General features: G+C 43.8%; 1 protein-coding gene across 6 annotated transcripts in view; it reads right to left on the bottom strand.

The window, feature by feature from the left end:
- The window catches only part of ARMC9 (armadillo repeat containing 9), a 175,219-nt gene that overhangs the window by 67,501 nt on the left and 87,672 nt on the right, over nucleotides 1-20,046 (bottom strand). For all 6 annotated transcript variants that reach the window (XM_064372892.1, XM_064372894.1, XM_064372893.1 and 3 more), the window contains 2 exons: nucleotides 16,121-16,211; nucleotides 11,212-11,267 (listed from right to left, as the gene is read on the bottom strand). In XM_064372892.1, coding sequence (XP_064228962.1) covers nucleotides 11,212-11,267; nucleotides 16,121-16,211 — 147 coding nt within the window. The remainder of the gene's footprint in view (nucleotides 1-11,211; nucleotides 11,268-16,120; nucleotides 16,212-20,046) is intronic.

The following is a 20,046-nucleotide window of genomic DNA, read 5'->3' on the forward strand; positions in this document are numbered from 1 at the left end:
GACTCAAGTCTTTATGTATCAGGCATTTAAATTAGACTTGCAGCACAGTATCAAAAGGCCTTAAAAGGCTGGGCGAGGTGGGGTTTATGCCTGTAATCCCAGCACTTTAGGAGGCTGAGGTGGGTGGATCACAAGGTCAAGAGATTGAGACCATCCCAGGCAACATAGTGAAACCCTATATCTACTAAAAATACAAAAATTAGCTGGGGGTGGTGGCGGCGCACACCTGTAGTCCCAGCTACTTGGAGGCTGAGGCAGGAGAATCGCTTGAACCCGGGAGGTGGAGGTTACAGTGAGCTGAGACTGTGCCACTGCACTCCAGCCTGGCAGCAGAGCGAAACTCCATCTCAAAAAAATAAAATAAAATAAAATATAATAATAAAAATAAATAAAAAGGCCTTAAAACAATGGAGACATACTATGCTCATGGAATGAAACACTGAAATTGATTTATAGATTTAATGTAGTCCCAATCAAAATCTCAACTAGTGGCAAGAAGGAGGGAAGAAATAAGGGAGGGAAAGTTCTCTGACTCATGGAAAGGAGGAACTGATTCTAAAGAAGCTGGATGAAACTGCAAAGCAAAAACAAATATAATGAAAGCTATCTTTCCCTCAGTTTTACGGATGTCAATAATTTACCTTATTGTAACTTATGTAACAGAATATATTTGAATATGTCAGTTAAGTTGGTGTGCAAATGTCAGTTAAGTTGGAGTGCAATTTTGAGACCAATCATTCAGGGTTTAATAAAAAAGAATTTGACTATTTAAACAAGATGAGTTTGCTTAAATATTGATGAGTGATGAGTTTGTTTAAACATTGACTTTCACAGTTTATCCTGGAACAAATGTATTGACATTTGCATTAATGATACAAAAGCAATGATGGGTAAACCACTGGTGCCTTAGCACAAACCGAGGCAGTGATCTCAAACTCTAGTAGCAGTCACTGTATTTCACCATAGATAGGCAGATGACAGATGACAGGTAAATAGAGTTTCACTTAAGGCTGTCCTTGATGAAGTTTCATTTAAGGCTGTCCTTGATGAAGTCCTTGATTAATTTTATTAACTCTCAACTCTCATGGCCCATCTTTTGGAATGCACAGGCAGATAAAGCAGTTCTGCTATACTAAAGCAGGATGGTCATCTTCAGGAATGGCGCTTGTGAGATCAAGTTGCAAGCCACTTTTTTTAAAGAACACCATTTTCATTTGAAAGAGTAACTGACAGGGCCGGGTGCGGTGGCTCACGCCTGTAATTCTAGCACTTTGGGAGGCTGAGGCAGGCAGATCACCTGAGGTTGGGAGTTTCAGACATGAAACTCTGTCTCTACTAAAAATAGAAAACTAGCTGGGCGTGGTGATGCATGCCTGTAATACCAGCTCCTTGGGAGGCTGAGGCAGGAGAATTGCTTGAACTGGGGAAGTGGAGGTTGCGGTGAGCGAAGATCATGCCACTGCACTCCAGCCTGGGCAACAAGAGCAAAACTCCACCTCAAAAAAGAAAGAAAGAAAGACTGACAGACAAACTATGGCTATTATTTAGACTTAAGGTATATGGCAGATGTTTTCTCAAAGATTAATGAAGTGAGCCTGTCACTTTAAGGAAAACAACTGATAGCATTTTTGTTAGCAATAATACAATTTGAACTTTCAAGAGAATAACGAGAATTTTGAGAAAACTATATCTGCCATTGTGAGCCCAATAACTTCCCAATACCGAAAGGCTTTTCTGATGCTATTGGTGTTGATATTAACTAATACAAAATTTCTGATGTTATATAATAAAATGTATAAACATTTGGAACCGGGTGTGGTGACTCACACCTGTAATCCCAGTACTTTGGGAGGCCAAGGCGGGCAGATCACCTAAGGTCAGGAGTTCAAGACCAGCCTGACCAACATGGTGAAACCCTGTCTCCTCTAAAAGTACAAAGAATTAGCCAGGCATGGCGGCACATGCCTGTAATCCCAGCTACTTGGGAGGCTAAGGCAGAAGAATCACTTGAACCTGGGAGGCGGAGGTTGCAGTGAGCTGAGAGATTGCACCATTGCACTCCAGCCTGGGTGACAGAGTAAGACTCCATCTCAAACAAACAAACAAACAAACAAAAAATTTGGAAAAACTGTAAAACTTGGTAAGCCAGTATTTTCCGAATGATCAATGAATTATAATACAAAATCCTGCATAGGTAAATGAGCAATTGAGAATGTGAAACAGGCAGGATGCCAGTAGGAACTGGGAAATACAAAAAGCAATGTAATAATAATAATAATAATAATAATTTTTTTGAGACAGAGTCTCGCTCTGTTGCCCAGGCTGGAGTGTAGTGGTGTGATCTCGGCTCACCGCAACCTCCACCTCTCAGGTTCAAGTAATTCTCATGCCTCAGCCTCCGATTAGCTGGGATTACAGGCATGCACCACCACACTTGGCTAATTTTTGTATTTTTAGTAGAGACAGGGCTTTATCCTGTTGGCCAGGCTGGTCTCTAACTCCTGACCTCAGGTGATCCACTGGCCTTGGCCTCCCAAAGTACTGGGATTATAGGCATGAGCCACTGCAAATGGCCTGAAAGTCAATATAATTAAATACACCATATCAATAGTATGAAAGGGCAAAAACCAAAGAATGATCATCTCATATGATGATGAAAAAGCATTTGACAAAACCCAACACTCAGCAAACTAGGAACAGAGAAACTTTCTTAATCTTATAATGAGGATCTATGAGAAAATCCAGCTAACAGTGTACTGGCTGGAGAAAGACTGAAAACGTTCACTGTAAGATCAGGAACAAGACAAAAGATGCCTGCTCTCACCACTTCTATTCGGCACTGTACTAGAGGCTCTAGCCAGGGCAATTAGGCAAGGCAAGAAAATAAAGGATAGCTAGATTGAAAAGGAAGTAAAATGATCTCTATTCACAGATGACACAGTTTTGTTATGCAGAAAATCCTAAGGAATCCACACCAAAACAAAACAAAAAAAAACCCAAACAAATCTAAAACTCACAACAAACAAACAAAAAACTCAGAGCTAGTAAGTTTGGTAAGGCTGTAGGATACAAGATCAATATTCTTTTTTTTTTTTTTTTGAGACGGAGTTTCGCTCTTGTTACCCAGGCTGGAGTGCAATGGCGCGATCTCGGCTCACTGCAACCTCTGCCTCCTGGGTTCAGGCAATTCTCCTGCCTCAGCCTCCTGAGTAGCTGGGATTACAGGCACGCGCCACCCCGCCCAGCTAATTTTTTGTATTTTTAGTAGAGACGGGGTTTCACCATGTTGACCAGGATGGTCTCGATCTCTTGACCTCATGATCCACCTGCCTCGGCCTCCCAGAGTGCTGGGATTACAGGCGTGAGCCACCGCACCTGGCCGACAAGATCAATATTCTAAAATCAATTGTATTTCTATATATTGTCATATCTGATTGTTGGGGAACAATTAGAAAATCAGATTAACTAAACGCAAAATAGGCCAATAGATTTTAATTAACAGAATAAAAATGATTATTTATTTATTTTTTAATTTTTTTGAGACAGAGTCTCACTCCGTTGCTCAGGCTGGAGTGCAGTGGCATGATCTCTGCTCACTGCAACCTCTGCAGCCAGGGTTCAAGCGATTCTCCTGCCTCAGTCTCTAGAGTAGCTGGGATTACAGGTGCATGCCACAATGCCGAGCTAATTTTTGTATTTTTGGTAGAGATGTGGTTTCACCATGTTGGCCAGGTTGGTCTCAAACTCCTGACCTTGGGTGATTCGCCTGCCTTGGGCTCTCAAAGTGCTGAGATTACAGGCGTAAGCCACTGCACCCGGCCAATAAAAATGATTTTTAAAATTGGTTTCTACTTCCACATTGAAACCAACTTTTAATAAACTATTACCTGTCTGGTTTTTTTTTTTTGAGATGGAGTTTTGCTCTTGTTACCCAGGCTGGAGTGCAATGGCGCGATCTGGGCTCACCGCAACCTCCGCCTCCTGGGTTCAGGCAATTCTCCTGCCTCAGCCTCCTGAGTAGCTGGGATTACAGGCATGCGCCACTATGCCCAGCTAATTTTTTGTATTTTTAGTAGAGACGGGGTTTTACCATGTTGACCAGGATGGTCTCGATCTCTTGACCTCATGATCCACCCGCCTAGGCCTCCCAAAGTGCTGGGATTACAGGCTTGAGCCACCGCGCCCGGCCTACCTGTCTGGTTTTAAAGTAACATTGAGTAGAAATATCTATCTGGAAAGGCTTTGAAAATACGTCACCCCTTTCTAACTATACAGATGTGTGAGGCTAGATTTTCTTTATGTCCTTCAATCAAAACAACATATAACAAGAGATAGAACCCAGAATCAGACTGTGTTTTTCTGATCCAGACATTAAAGAGATGGGCAAAAAAACAAGAAAACACAACGTTACTCTTTTTAATAAAATTTTGTTTTGAAAAATAATTCTTTTTCATAAGAATATATTATTTATATTAATGTAATGGATTTTATTATTGCCATTTTAAGTTATTTAATATTTTAATATTTAACATTTTATCAGATTCAAGTTCTCATTTAGAAAATTTTAATAGACAAAATACCCATAAACTTTTCAGAATCTGGCCGGGCGCGGTGGCTCAAGCCTGTAATCCCAGCACTTTGGGAGGCCGAGGCGGGTGGATCACGAGGTCAAGAGATCGAGACCATCCTGGTCAACATTGTGAAACCCCGTCTCTACTAATACAAAAAAATTAGCTGGGCATGGTGGCGCGTGCCTGTAATCCCAGCTACTCAGGAAGCTGAGGTAGGAGAATCGCCTGAACCCAGGAGGCGGAGGTTGCGGTGAGCCGAGATCGTGCCATTGCACTCCAGCCTGGGTAACGAGAGTGAAACTCCGTCTCAAAAAAAAAAAAAAACAAAAACAAAAAAAACAAAAAAAAACTTTTCAGAATCTTCAAAATTTTTAAGAATGTAAATGGGTCCTGGAACCAAAACTTTGAGAATGGTTACTTCCAACTTACGTTCTTCTTTCCTATGTATAACATATTTAATAACTAAAACTGAAATGAAAAAATTAAAATCTTGAAAGAAAACCTAGGAGACATGTAAAGTTTAGGGTTACAGAAAACCTTAACCAGGACAGAAAACCCAGGAGCTATAAAAGAAAAGCTGATATATTTAACTTTTTTTTTTTGAGACGCAGTCTGCTCTGTCGCCCAGGCTAGAGAGCAGTGGCATGATCTCGGCTCACTGCAACCACCACCTCCCAGGTTCAAGCAATTCTTGTGCCTCAGCCTCCAAAGTAGCTGGGATTACAGGTGTGCACCACCACGCCTGGCTGATTTTTGTATTTATTTATTTATTTATTTGAGACAGAGTCTTGCTTTGTCGCCAGGTGCCAGGCTGGAGTGCAGTGGCACGATCTCAGCTCACTGCAACCTCCACCTCCCGGGTTCAAGCAATTCTCCTGCCTCAGCCTCCCAAGTAGCTGGGACTACAAGCGCGTGCCACCATGCCCAGCTAATTTTTGTATTTTTTTTTAGCAGAGACAGGGTTTCACCATGTTGGCCAGGATGGTCTTGATCTCTTGACTTCGTGATCTGCCCACCTCGGCCTCCCACAGTGCTGGGATTACCGTCGTGAGCCACCATACCCAGCCGATTTTTGTATTTATAGTAGAGACAGGGTTTCACCATGTTGGCCAGGGTGGTCTTGAACTCCTGGCTTCACGTGATCTGCCCACTTTGGCCTCCGAAAGTGCCGGGATTCAGGCATGAGCCACCACACCTTGCCTCAATATTTAACTTAAAAAAAAACTTTTTAAAAAAGATTCGTGGCAAAAGAGATTAGAAAAATATATTTTTAAAATATTTGTAATAATGGTGAAAAGGGTTTGGTAAGAAGCACAACTGAAGAAAACAAAAAGGATATGAAACGGGAAATGTACAATGTAATTAAAGCAAATCTAGACTGGCAAAAACATTAAAAATAGAGTAACAGCACCTATTGCTGGTGGAGATGGAGGAAAGAGCTCCTTCATGCTCTCCTAGTAAAACATGAATTATTAACAGCTTTTGAAAAGAGTAATGTGGAAAAATCTATTATAATTAAAAAAAAAAAACATGCATTTTGATCCAGCAGCAAAAGCCCATAAAAGTAAAAGCTCTGGTAAATAAGGATATTTTTACAAAGATTTTACTACCGCATTGTTTGAAGTAGCAAAAATTTAGAAAATTATACATTCATAGCATTAAAAAGCATCAACTTGCTACACTGCCTAACTCAGAAGGATTTTCCAGAAACATTAACAAGAGAAAAAGGCAACATGGTATAGAAGTATGTGTGCTTCTACCTCTACGTTATCTCATTTTGTAAAGAAAAAATTGACAAAAGTATATACGGATCTGTGTATAGTACATATCTCTGTGTTCTCTGCATGTGCATCTTGTAAGTATGAAAGCACGTGCACATACTAGTCATTAACGTGGGTTTCTTGGGGAGGTGCTGATGTGACTGCAGCGGAGGGGCAAAGGATAAAGCTTGTGCTTGTGCTTTCTCCCATAGAGGAGGCCACCCCTGCTTTCCTGACCACACCCTTCCCTTCCTCGACCCATCTCACTTCCTCTCCATCCCAGGCTAGGCAACGTCTTGCTCCAGACAGCCATCTCCCAGTATTCCTGGAGTACTTGGAATTTCTGCAGCACTTCCTGTGTCTATCACCCTAATGAACCTGTAATCACATATTTATTTTCTATTATTTGATGTTTTGCATTCATGTATGTCTCACAAGAAGGCAATACACGGCAGTGGTTAGGAGCATGGACCGCTGAGTCAGACCACCTGGGTTTGAATCCCAGCCTCATCAGTTACTTATTAGCTGTGTGAACTTGGCAAGTAACCTATTTTCTCTCTGTCTCCTCATCTGTGAAACGTGAATAAAATAGCACCTACTATAGGGGTGCTATGAAGAGGAGGTGGCCGAATACCCATGAGGAACCTAGAACAGTGCCTAGCATGTGGCAATGCCAACAGGCAGGAGTGGCTGTTGTCAGGATCACTGTGATCTTCCCTATCTAGGCTGGAAACTCTTGGAGGTATTTTAAACCACAGATACTCTTTTAGATTTCTTTTGCATCCCTTCCCCATTAGTTCCCACAACAGTGTTATTTCGAGGCCTTCAACTATTTGTTGAATAAATAAATGAGCAACTCTTAGATTTGAGTAGTTTGTACAGGAGATTGCTGAGCATATAATTGTCACTTACATGGCAACCAGCAAGTAAATGTCCATGTCTAACCTCACCTGGCGCTTAAACCTATTTTGTCAAGGGGGAAGAACATTTGTCTTAAAAATCAGTCTTCTAGAATAGCACAGAAAGGACTTGCATTTCTACTTCATGAAGCCATACAAGGAAACTGGCTGTGATATAGTAAGGAAACCAGAGCCACTGGGGGTGAGAACAATGGAACCAGCCTCCTAAGCTTGGTGATTTACCATCAGCCCTTTTGTAACATAGTACGTCTGTTTAATATGAAATAAATGCATCAGGTAACACATTTCTCCAAAGTGCTAAATGAGATGCATTTGAACCCTTAAATAACAGCTGTCGTTGTCCATTCCCTGGGGTGTATTGTCCAAGTTGATCTAATAATGGATTTCTTTCTCAGGAGGTTTAAATGGGTCTGGGGCCTTGTGGGCCAAAAATGTACTGTGAGTTAGAAAATAATGAAAACACCCAACTTTTCCATGCCATCCTCTAGACTCTCCCTGCCTTGCATGTTGAAGCTCTCCCTCTCAGCTGGAGCTATCCATCAGCATTTTAACATGCTTATGTTTCTTTTGTCTTAAACAAACAAAAATGCCCCCTTCAGCCACCATCACTCTTCGGTGCACAGCCGGACTGGGGGAGGAGCAGCATACACTTCTTATGCCATTTTCTCACTTCCCACCTGCTCCTCAATCCATTCATTTGGCTTTTGCTCCAACAACTCACAAAAATGCACAGCAACTGACTTCTGCGCTACTAAACCCTATGTCCTGCTCTCACTTCTCTCCCGAGAGGCCTCGGGGCCTCTCTGCATTTCTCACCCAAACTTCCTTATTCCTATTCCCCCCTTGCAGTTTCTAATGTCAACAAAGAGGGTGTAACTTTCCACACCTTTTTGCTAAATAAGCATATCTATAATCCACAGCCATAAGTGTTTATACATTTCATTTTACTGAAATCACTGGTCAATTACTTTATGATTTCCTTTTTTATTTGACATTATATCCTAGATAGTCTATAAATCAGAAGATGCATTTCTAGCTCTACCTTTAAATTTTTAATTTGAGTGTATAAATGTATGTACATTCAGACGTAACTTTGTTAGGTTACCATGTTAAATCATTACAAATTAGAGAGAAAAACGAGACTTTGCATCGGGGGTGCTCTTGAGAGTTTCCAGTGGAGGACTAGTAGTGGTGGAAGTTGTGGGAGCACAGATTTCAGCTCTATGTGAGTTAGAGTGAGCATAATTTACCCTGGCCTCAGGCCTCATCCCACTAGAGCCACTTTTTTTTGAGATGGAGTCTTGCTTTGTTGCCCAGGCTGGAGTGCAGTGGCAGGATCTTGGCTCACTGCAGCCTCGGCCTCCCAGGTTCAGGTGATTCTGGTGCCTCAGCCTCCCGAGTAGCTGGGATTACAGGTGCACGCCACCATGTAACCAGCTAATTTTTGTATTTTTAGTAGAGATGAGGTTTCACCACATTTGGCCAGGCTGGTCTCTTAACTCCTGGCCTCAAGTGATCCGCCCGCCTGAGCCTCCCAAAGTGCTGGGATTGCAGGTGTAAGCCACCATGCCTGGCCCCATTAGAACCATTTATCTTTAGAGTCACTAAGCAGCTAACTGAAAACGGTGGTTTCATTTTCTGTGTTTTGAGTCTAAATATTAAATGAAAGAAAATTTACACTGCTAAGCAGGATAAAGTATTACTTCAACACCTTGCAAATAATTTCGCTATCTCCTTCAGAGCTGTCACCTTGGGAAGTGATACCCACATTCCAACAGCAGTGCTGCTTCTCAAAGAATTCTTGAAAATTTCCCTTTAGCCTAAGATCTGTTTCTTTCTTTCTTCCCTCCAACTTTGAAAGGTAGTTATAAACATAATGCTTGTCCCAGTGAAAGCCGAGTAATACCCAGACAAGACCGGCTGTGCCCGGACTGCCCCTGCTGACCCTGGCGATGCCCAGTGAGGCCTACCTGGGAGAAGGAGCCCCCATCTACTGCCCAGAACACATCACAGAGTCCCATTTGGCCCAAATGACAGATCCTTTCCTTATACTTTTCCAACTAAACCTCTTCTAGGAATCTTCTGAAAATTCTAGCTATCACAAGCATTTTCAAATATCAGCCTCTTAAAAGAGTGGCAAAAGTCCAGAAAATTAAAAGACTTCTTTCTGTATTTGTTCATTTATAGTAGACAATACCTTTCAGAAGGAAATGTCCAAAAGTTGAGTTCTCATCATTAACCAGAACAGTTGAACCAAATGAATTATCCCTTATAAGATGAAGACAGAGGATTCATAGCAAAACCAAAGCAAAACAGAAAACCAAAGCAGACCAAAAGACCCAAAGTGATGATACAGGAAGGGAAAAAAACAAATCTTGAGAGAAACTTTTGGGCACAATGAAAAAAAGTTGTTAAAACCAAGTAATTAAACCTTCATTTAAACTATCACACAGAATGATACTGAAGGGCCAGACACAAAGGTAGTGACTGATTACAATCAAGAGAAGGCTTCCGAGTCCAGAACTGCCCAGGGGCTGGCAAACCCTGGCCCATGCTTCAGATGCCTGCTTTCCTAAGCCTGCCAGCTAAGAATGATTTTTGTGTTTCTAAATATTTGAAAAAAATATTTAATGACATACAAAAATTGTATGAAATTCAAATTTTTAGTATCCATAAATAGTTTTATAGGAACATAGCCACATTCAGCCACTTGTGCACTGTTGACAGCCACTCTGTGTTACAAGGACAGAACTGAGTGGCTGGAACAGAGGCTGTGGCCTGCAGGCCCTAAAATAGTTCCTATCTTCTTTTTCACAGCAAGTGTCTGCTGACTCCTGTTCTCAACCTGATTTTCCCACCATTCACTCTCCGTGTGAGTTCAAGCTGGTGTTTTTCCCTCTGGCTCCACCTTGGTAAACCAAGGGGCCTGGAGAAGATGATGGCCAGACCCCCTGTCTGGAGTCAAGCTCTGCACTGCTGGACAAGGCAGGAAGAGCCAGCAGGAGCACCACCCACTGATGCCACCTGCAGCCCATGAAGAAAGCCGCAGGTACCACGGCCACCTGCTGAGGAAGCGTCTCCAGATCTCAGCACGGGGCTCTTAAGTACCTCTTTCCCAACGGATGCCACTGGTGATCAAAAACTTGGCTTTTACACGTTTTATAAACCGATAGGCCACAACTCCAAACAAAAGAACATCCTCGACATCCACTTTTTCAGTGAATGCTCCCCGCCCAAACACATGAAAACATGCTCCAGCTTCACTGCAGGCTAACTGCTCCCCGTACGCTGAAGGCAGGCAAGTCATGTGTGACCAGAGGGGACTTTTCTTTCTAGGTGTCTGAAGGAAAACCATGTAAAATCCTGTCATCTGAAAATCCAACTACAGTTCCTGAGTCACCATGCTTTACACCATTCAGACTCAACACACATTAACTTCTGAACCTTTCTGATCTAAAATACCAGGCAAGTAGATTTTTCACAGCTGACAAAACATAAATCAAAAGAATGCAAATCACAGAGTAAACTGGTCAGTTCCATCAGCTCTGAATTGAACCCAGGACCCCTCATGCCAGAGACTCTCGCCAGGCACCTACCCACCCAGCACTCCCACTGGTGAGGAAGACAGGCCAAGGCTCGTGCCCGCTCAGAGCAAAAGCTCACACAGAAGAATGCTCATTGTCCAGCTTCCCATGAAACCCGAATGACGTGCAATCCGGCGTCTCTGCTGTGAACCCAGGGAGTGTCGGAGTTTTCAAACATGGCCACTGGGCCCTCCACGTTGAGACCCCAAGTGAGACCTGAACCACCACCCAGCTGAGCTTTGGCCAACCCTCAGAATTGTGAGAAATAATGTAGCAGGAATTAAAAATCTCCACTTCTGGACTAACTTGTCAAGGCAGGAAAGAGAAAATATTTTGGTATGAGTTTTCTATGTGGTGTCAAGAACCTCCAACTTACTTCATCATCTTCATCTTCGTCATCATCAGATTCAAGAACATCATCTGGTAGCTCTTCTACAAAGAAAATAAGAATCAATGAATAATGGATAAAGCGGAAGCCTTGGTCCACGGGATCTGTCAGCCTCTGCAGAGACATAAACACCTTAATGAGAATGAGGTTACATCAGAGTAACCATGCTCCTAACCATGACATCATCCTAAGCAATTTCAAATAGTAAATCTCTCCATTTTTACCAGTACACAGTTATAGTATTAAAGCCAGCATATAATTTTAGGAGAATTTAGGGAAAAGAAAGTAAACAAATATTTATTTCTAAGCATCATGCTAGATCCTGCCACACCTGTTATTTCACTTAATCTTTCCAAATATTTTGTTGACTATTATCCCCCATTTTACAGAGAGGCACAGAGAGGACAGAGACTTCTCCTTGGTCTCACTTCCAGTAAATGGCAGAGAGCTAAGACTCAAGCCGAGTCTATTTCTAAACTCCATGATTTTCCCACGGGCGGCATGGGTGGTGGTCATGGCAGGTAGGGTTCCTGAAGGCTCTGTGGTCGATTGCTAGATCTTTTTAAGAGTTTACAAAAGAGTGATAAGTTAGTAGCATAATGGAGTTGCAGAAAGAAAGAGCCTCTGCTTCCTGCCCTGTAGAATGGGGATTGTATCAGCCACTTCTCAGGGTTGTCGGGAGGACTGCACAGTACACCACAAGGAAAGCACGTGGCCCAGGGCCAGGTATGAAGCAGGCACTACAGAGGTGTTCGTACTTTCTCCTCCACAAAGTCTTCCTTGATCCCCTTGCTCAGCAGCCATCTCTTCCTCCCCTGAACACACTCGGAATTCTGTCTAGAACTCCTGACAGTTCACACCACTTCTGGAAGATTGCTGCTTATTAACAAATGAATGCCCGCCGACTCATCTCCCACCCACTGCACTGGACTGTGAGTCCCTGGGGACAGAGCAGCTGACTTACTCCTCCCTCTATCCCTACTACATCTTCCTTATTAGCACTTGTTTCTTTAACAAATGACGTGAAGGTAAAGAAAGCCTGAAAGAAGAAAGGAAGTCAGACAGGAAGTAGGAGAAAAGGAACCAAAGGCCATGCTTGAAGAGAGCACCCAGCTTGTAAAGGTGATGGGCAGATGCACCCACATTTGATTAAACACCAAACCCTTCCCAGGAGGGAAGACTTAGAAACCCATGTTCTCAACCCAGCCCTCATTCTAAAGGGAAGGACTCCACTGACTTCACTGGACTGAGTACAGGGGGCACCAAGTGGCCCCCCCTCACTGGGGCTTGCAGGCCCCCATATCGCAGCATTGTTGTGGAATGTCATTACTCTAGAAAGCTACTTTGCAGACATGAAGATGTGATGCCACTCTGCTTTCTGGCTGAGGTTTAACGACTAACTTCCCTATCCATGAACAGCATACATCAGCAGTTACAAACCGCTCATTTTAGAATACAGAAATGCCTTTTTTAAGACTCTTGGCTGTTTTGTAAGGCAACAGACAGCCCAGCCACAATTCTCTTTCTCTGCTTCCTCTGCCCAGCTCCCCTCCTCCAGACCCCATAACCTCTTGGCCTGCGGGCTCAGACTCATCCCACTACCAGAATAATCTGGCCTGAGAAGTGAAGTGCCTTATAGACCTCAGCTCCTCTCTGGGACAACTGTCTCCCATCTTGTTCCCCGGTGCACACTCCAACAGGTGCCCGCACTCTGATAACTAACATGCATGGGGCTAGAATGGCCAATATCATTCCTTTCCTGGGTGCTCTGCCTTGCTCCTGCCCAGTGACCTGGCTGGTGCCTCTGTTGTCTCTCTGGCGCTGGTTCCCCTCACTGAGGGTTGGCATTGTGGTCCAGGCCCAAGCCAGGGACAAACCTCCCTGCTGTTGCTGCTGGCAGCTCACCCTGCATTGTCAATGTCACTAGATAGAATTTTCCTTTAGGCTTTGCCAGAATAGTCCTTCCCACCTGTGGGGTTAGGTCACTAAAATATACTTGAATTTTAATACTTGAAGACCTTAAAACTTTACTGGAAAAATCATTCTAGAAGACTGAGACTAGGCTTGGATGTGTGAAAACCCACAGAGATGTTTTCATGTTTACTAAAATAAAACAAGGAAACACACAGTCTAAATAAAGATGGTGTCAATGCCATTTCATACATCTTCAGAACTGGTAAACTAGCAACAATTTGCACTCTGTTATTAATTTCCACGAGGATGAAGACAGGATGGAGGCTCCCCTCTGGGTTCCACTTTGATTTGATGCTGGTGATGGATACCCTGAGCACTTGTATGTCTAGTCTTCCATCCGAATGTTCAATCACTATGAAATTTTGTTTCAAAGTGGTGGGCTCCTATGTGGATACAAATAACTTACGTGCTTGAGATGGAAAGAGAAATACTTTAGGCCCTCTTTATTGAAACAATAACTTGATGAGCTAAGTAGGTATTTCCCAAGCCTTCCAGAATACGCAGGGTTGTAAAGCTTTAGCTCTGCCCAAGACAATTTCTTCCAGAGACATCCCTTACAAAAGTGTAAAGTGACTCCTCATCCCACTCTAAAAGGCTCGTCCAAGGCCCAGGCTTATGTAAGAGAAAAAGATGTTTGTTGGGTCAGAGAGTAAAAGGGGCCTGCGTCCTGCTGCTTGGCTGTCAGGAAGGAGGGAAGACAAGGAGACAGATATATCTCAGTGGACTAAAACACACAGGTGGTCTTGAAGAAGATTCTCAGTCTGAATGCAGAGAACTCCTGGCCTGGGAGGGCTGGGCACAGCTCATGACTATGGTGCAGATGCAACAATCCTCCCCTCTCCCGACGCTGTGGCCTGCCCAGAGAAGGCAAGAGAGCAACCTCAGGCAGGACTGAGCTTCAGGTTTGATTTTATTTTTCAATATGCTAGAATGAAGGTTGAGAGTCAGAAATGAAGTTACTGGCAGAAAATAAAGTTCTTTTGGGATGAATTATAGCTGCTCCACACAACCCAAAGAAGAGATATTCAATGTAAATTGAGACCCAGCCTAACAAGGACAAAGGTTTCAAAGCTCCCTGGCTACTCTCCTCAGCTGCCTCCTTTTGACTGGAAGCCCCCTGGACATCCTTGTTTCTGTAACCCAGGCATCAGTGATGCTCTGGCTTGGCTGTATGTGGGACTCCCCTGGGAGCTTGAAATCCCCTCCCTGAGAGATTCTGATTAAATTTGTGTGGGGTACTGTCTTAAAGATTTAAATATCTCCCCCAGGTGACCACCCTGTACAGCCAAACTGTGAATCCTGAGCTCGAAGAAAGGCCACCTGAGGGCTTCTGGCCTTGGCTGAGCAGCTGACCTGTGAGTAGAGACCAGGAGACTCACTCCTCACTTTCTGCTTGTGTGCGGAAAGGATTCATGCACTTGACTTGCAGTGACGTGGACTGCTGGGTATCAGGGAAGGCCATGGAGAGAGACACAGCGACAAACCTGGCCCGGATCCTGGCAGTGCTTGGTACCTCTGGTAGGTGAACAATGTCAGTTCACAGAAAGAGCCAAAGAGCTTTCCCCACCACCTCTGCCCCATCCCAGGCTTCCTGGCCTTCCTCTCTTCTGCTTACTATGGGATGTGGGTTGTTATGGTAATGGAGGAGGCAGGATAGAAAGGGTATTGCCAGGTGCGGTGGCTCATGTCTGCAATCCCAGGACTTTGGGAGGCTGAGGCGGGCAGATCAAGATGTCAGGAGATTGAGACCATCCTGGCTAAAATGGTGAAACCCTGTCTCAACTAAAAATACAAAAAATTAGCCAGGCGTGGTGGCAGGTGCCTGTAGTCCCAGCTACTCGGGAGGCTGAGGCAGCAGAATCAATTGAACCCGGGAGGCAGAGGTTGCAGAGAGCCGAGATCATGCCACTGCGACAGGGCAAGCTCCGTCAATTGAACCCGGGAGGCAGAGGTTGCAGCGAGTCGAGATCATGCCACTGCGACAGGGCAAGCTCCGTCAATTGAACCCGGGAGGCAGAGGTTGCAGCGAGTCGAGATCATGCCACTGCGACAGGGCAAGCTCCGTCAATTGAACCCGGGAGGCAGAGGTTGCAGCGAGTCGAGATCATGCCACTGCGACAGGGCAAGCTCCGTCACAAAAAAAAAAAAAAAATAGGGGATCACGTTGGCTCCTTCCACACTGCAGTTGGCAACATCAATTTTTCCAGAGTGAATGAAAAATGTGGGAAGATAATGAAGTTTCCTACAGTGCATTTGTTTTCATTATCTGACTCCAGGACCCTGGGGAAGCCACCTTAATAGTGGGGCAGGATTTAGGAGTGGAAAGGGAGAGGCCACATAAAGAGAACTTACAAGGTTAGGGAAGGGTTTCTGGAAATGCTTTTAAGTTCTTTTTGTTGACTATATGCCTAGAGTATGATAAGAGATTGTTAATCTTTGGACAGTCTGGCCTTGACTACCTGGCGGAACTTTTGTCTGTGGATTCATTTGGGTCTCCCCACCTCCCTAAAGGCTTTTTTTTGGGGAGGGGGGAAGAAGTCTTGTTCTGTCACCCAGGCTGGAGTGCAGTGGCACAACCTCCGTTCACTGCAACCTCTGCCTCCTGGGTTCAAGCGATTCTCCTGTCTCAGCCTCTCGAGTAGCTGGGACTACAGACGCATGCCACCACACCGGGCTAATTTTTGTATTTTTAGTTGAGTTTTGTATTTTTAGTTGAAACCAATATGGTTTCACCATATTGGTCAGGCTGGTCCGAACTCCTGACCTCATGATCTACCTGCCTCGGCCTCCCAAAGTGCTGGGATTATAGGTGTGAGCCACCGCGCCCGGCCTCCTAAAGGCCTCTTGAATAAAAGGCCATGTGTCTTGCTGGCAAATGTGAACAATTCAAAAGAGAGATCAAAGATTCTTGCATTAAACTGACCGGAATTAAGCTGCTTGATGATGAATTCTATCTGGCGGATCATTTCGGCATTGCCTTCTTTGATGAAGCAGCGTAGGATGTCTTCCATTCCCTAGAAGCATGACGAGAGCAACAGTTAACATTTTAGTGTTTTGGGGGAAACCACTTTTCAATGAGGTCGTTTCATCTAATAAAAAATAATATTTTGGGGAGAAGAAGAGGATACCTTGGGTGGGGGATGGAGAAGAGGGAAGAGATACATCTATGAGACAGATACAAAAATTCAGCTCTCCCAGCAGTGCAGGGCCAAGGCAGTCATTGGTTGGTGACTGTCCCTTTGGCAAGACAAATCTGGCCCGATGTCCAACTGGTCCCACAGGGCAGAAGGAAAAAATCCCTGGCTTATACTAAACATTATTTTTATAATTTGTAGTGAAATAATTTTCTTCTTATTGACTATCTGATTGAACTATAACACATTTAGTAAAAAAAAAAAAAAAACTATTGTAAAATTGTACTGCACGATATTGTCTTAGGTTTTTGGCAATATGTTGGTCTGGAAGCTGGTTTCTTTCCGGTGTTTTCCCTAAATTTATAAACTGTCTTCTGGATTTTATGGCCAAATATGATCATTGAGAATGAAAACATATGCTTAGAGAAGTAAATGAACAAATAGAACCTCTCTTTAAACAAATTTCGTTCCTTTTTTTTTAGACGGACTTTTGCTCCTGTTGCCCAGGCTGGAGTGCAATGGTGCAATCTCGGCTCATGGCAACTTTGACTCCTGGGTTTAAGTGATTCTCTTGCCTCAGCCTCCTGAGTAGATGGGATTACAGGTGCCCGCCACTATGCCCGGCTAATTTTCTTTTTTGTATTTTTAGTAAAAACAGGTTTTCTCCATGTTGATCAGGCTGGTCTCGAACTCCCGACCTCAGGTGATCCGCCCGCCTCAGCCTCCCAAAATGCTGGGATTACAGGTGTGAGCCACTGCATGCGGCCCTAGATTTCATTCTTTCTCTATTAAAAGAATTATAAAGTCACTACACTATACATTATTTATTATAACACCCTGACACCAGAATTTTTAATACTGGGTAAAAGAATTCCAGGGAAAACTAGGAATAAGATATTGACTTAAACACATTGTCTAATTTCCCTCCTTCCTCCTTCCTGGCAAGATTTAAATGAGTCTGTAGGGGAGTTGAGGAGGCCTCTGACCACTGTAAGGAAAGAGTGCCTCTAATATTAACTCAAAACAGAGGAAGCAGAGTCCAGAAGTACTGTCAGAAAAATGGAGCTCTGACATGTGAGCCTTTATCAAACTATGCCTAAAGATTTTCCTGGACTTTTCTGTTACATGAGCCAATTAAATTCCCTTTTTATATAGGACAGTTAGAAATTAATAGCTCTAACTGAATCAAAGAAACGCCAAGTGCAGCTTTGAACATGCTGGGTTCTTATTGTTCATGCTGAGTTCTTATCATACAAAGCAGGTTATTACCTTCTAGAAAAGTCAAATCAGTATTGTAACTGTAATTAGCTCCCCCATAAATTTAATGTGTGACCTCACTCAAATCACTCAGCTTCATCTAGCTAGTGTGTTTCTTCAGCTATAAAAATGAGAATCACAATTTGAGTTGACTTGAAATTTTTAAAAGACAAAGTATAGAATTGGGTGTTGGTATGTAGATATCACATTTGTCCAGATGCACTAAACTGTCCCATGTAAAGCCTGTGCTTTTCACTGTTTGTAAAGTACACCTGAAGAAATAGCGTCTAGTCAAATGGCTGGCACAGAGTGGATGCTTGATAAATGGTCAAGATTCTGCCTGCTGTGTCCAGTAGGGGCTCGTGGCTCAGGAGACAGATCTGTTAGCACAAGAAAAGGGAAGAAACAAGGTTCCCCAGTGACAGCAGTGAGAGAAGAGCAGAGGATTAGGATAGAACCTTAGGGAGCACTAACACTGAGCTGGGAGGCAGAAACGGGTAAGCTCACAGAGGAGGCGGTGACAGTCTGGAAGGGAGGAAGAACTCCGGAAAGGCGTCCGTGAGTTGAGGGACCAGCGTGCCCAGGGTCCTGTGGGAACAGCTGGACACCTAGCCAGGCCTGTCTTACCAGAGAGACAGTTACTAATCAATGACTGCCTTGGTCCTGCACTGCTGGGAGAGCTGAATTTTATATCTCTCACAAATGTGTCTCTCCCCAGTTCTCCATCCCCCACCCAATGTAAGGGCCACAAGGAGAAAGTTATCAAGCAAAAGCAGTGCGATATGCCCCTTTTTCAAAATTTTATTTTATTTATTTATTTTCTGAGATGGAGTCTCACTCTATCATCCAGCCTGGAAAACAGTGGCATGATCTCAAATCACGGCAACCTCCACCTCCCAGGTTCAAGTGATTGTCCTACCGTCTTAGCCTCCTGAGTAGCTGGGACTACAGGCATGTGCCACCAAGTCCGGCTAATTTTTGTATTTTTAGTAGAGACAGGGTCTCCCCATGTTTGCCACGCTGGTCTCAAACTCCTGACCTCAGATGATCTGCCCTCCTTGGCTTCCCAAAGAGCTGGGATTACAGGTGTGAGGCATGGTGCCCCGCGATAAGCCTCTTAACTGGCAAAGATCAGAACCACTACTGGCTGTCTTAGGAATGTCAATGTCTGAACATTTTTACCAGTGGAGTGAGACCAATCATTCACTCAGGTTCTCTTCTATCTTTTCTTCCCAGATGTTACTTCTGCAAGATTATTTGCTCAATATTTAATTAAAAAAAAAATTTTTTTTGAGACAGGACCTCACTTGGTTGCCCAGGCTGGAGTGTAGTGGTGTGATGACAACTTATAGCTTCAACCTCCCTGGCTCACGCGATCCTCCCACCTCAGCTTCTGGAGTAGCTGGGACTACAGGTGTGCACCACCATGCCTGGCTAATTTTTTTTAAATTTCTGTTAAGACAGGGGTTGGCCAGGCTGGTCTCAAAACTCCTGCCCTCAAGTGATCCTCCCACCTTGGCCACTCAGAGTGCTGGGGTTATAGGCATGAGCCACCATGTCCAGCCAGATGTTTTTATTCTCATTTACTCTCTTTCATGTATCTCTAGCTTAGTTATTACTTGGGGGAAAAAAAAATCAAGCTTCTCTGTAATGAGGAATTAAAGCTTTCTTTTTTGTTTTTGAGACAGTCTCATTCTGTTGCCCAGGCTGGGGTACAGTGCCACAATCTCAGCTCACTGCAACCTCCACCTCCGAGGATCAAGTAATTCTCATGCCTCAGCCTCCTGAGTAGCTGGGATTACAGGTGTATACCACCATGCCTGGCTAATTTTTATATTTTTAGTAGAGAAGAGGTTTCCACCATGTTGGCTAGTCTGGTCTTGAACTCCTGATCTCAAGTGATCCACATGCTTCAGCCTCCCAAAGTGCTGGGATTACAGGTGTGAGTCACACACCCAGCCAAAATATCATGTATTTTTTTAAAATCACGTACATTAGGTGATATTTAATCTAAGTTAGAGAAAGAAGTTATAAAAATCATATTTTATCCTGAAAGTAACTTGTCATTTCAGATAATTCAGGTCAAGTAACAATGCCCAGGTAGACAGAAGGATAATAAAAGGTACTAGTTAATCAGCGAGATGCATAAAAATGGGAACACAGGGCCGGGTGCGGTGGTCCCAGCACTTTGGAAGGCTGAGGTCAGGAGCTTAAGACCATCCTGGCTAACACGGTGAAACCCTGTCTCTACTAAAAATATAAAAAATTAGCTGGGCATGGTATCACACACCTATAGTCCTAGTTACTCGGGAGGCTGAGGCAGGACAATCGCTTGAAGCCGGGAGGTGGAGGTTGCAGTGAGCCAAGATCATGCCACTGCACTCCAGCCTGGTGACAGAGGGAGACTCAGTCTCAAAACAAAATTGGGGGGATCACAAGCAGTGTGCAAAAAGTTAGT

The sequence above is a fragment of the Aotus nancymaae genome, unplaced genomic scaffold, assembly GCF_030222135.1.
Source record: "Aotus nancymaae isolate 86718 unplaced genomic scaffold, 86718_ANA_hifiasm-v0.15.2.pri h1tg000008l, whole genome shotgun sequence".
Lineage (NCBI taxonomy): Eukaryota > Metazoa > Chordata > Mammalia > Primates > Aotidae > Aotus > Aotus nancymaae.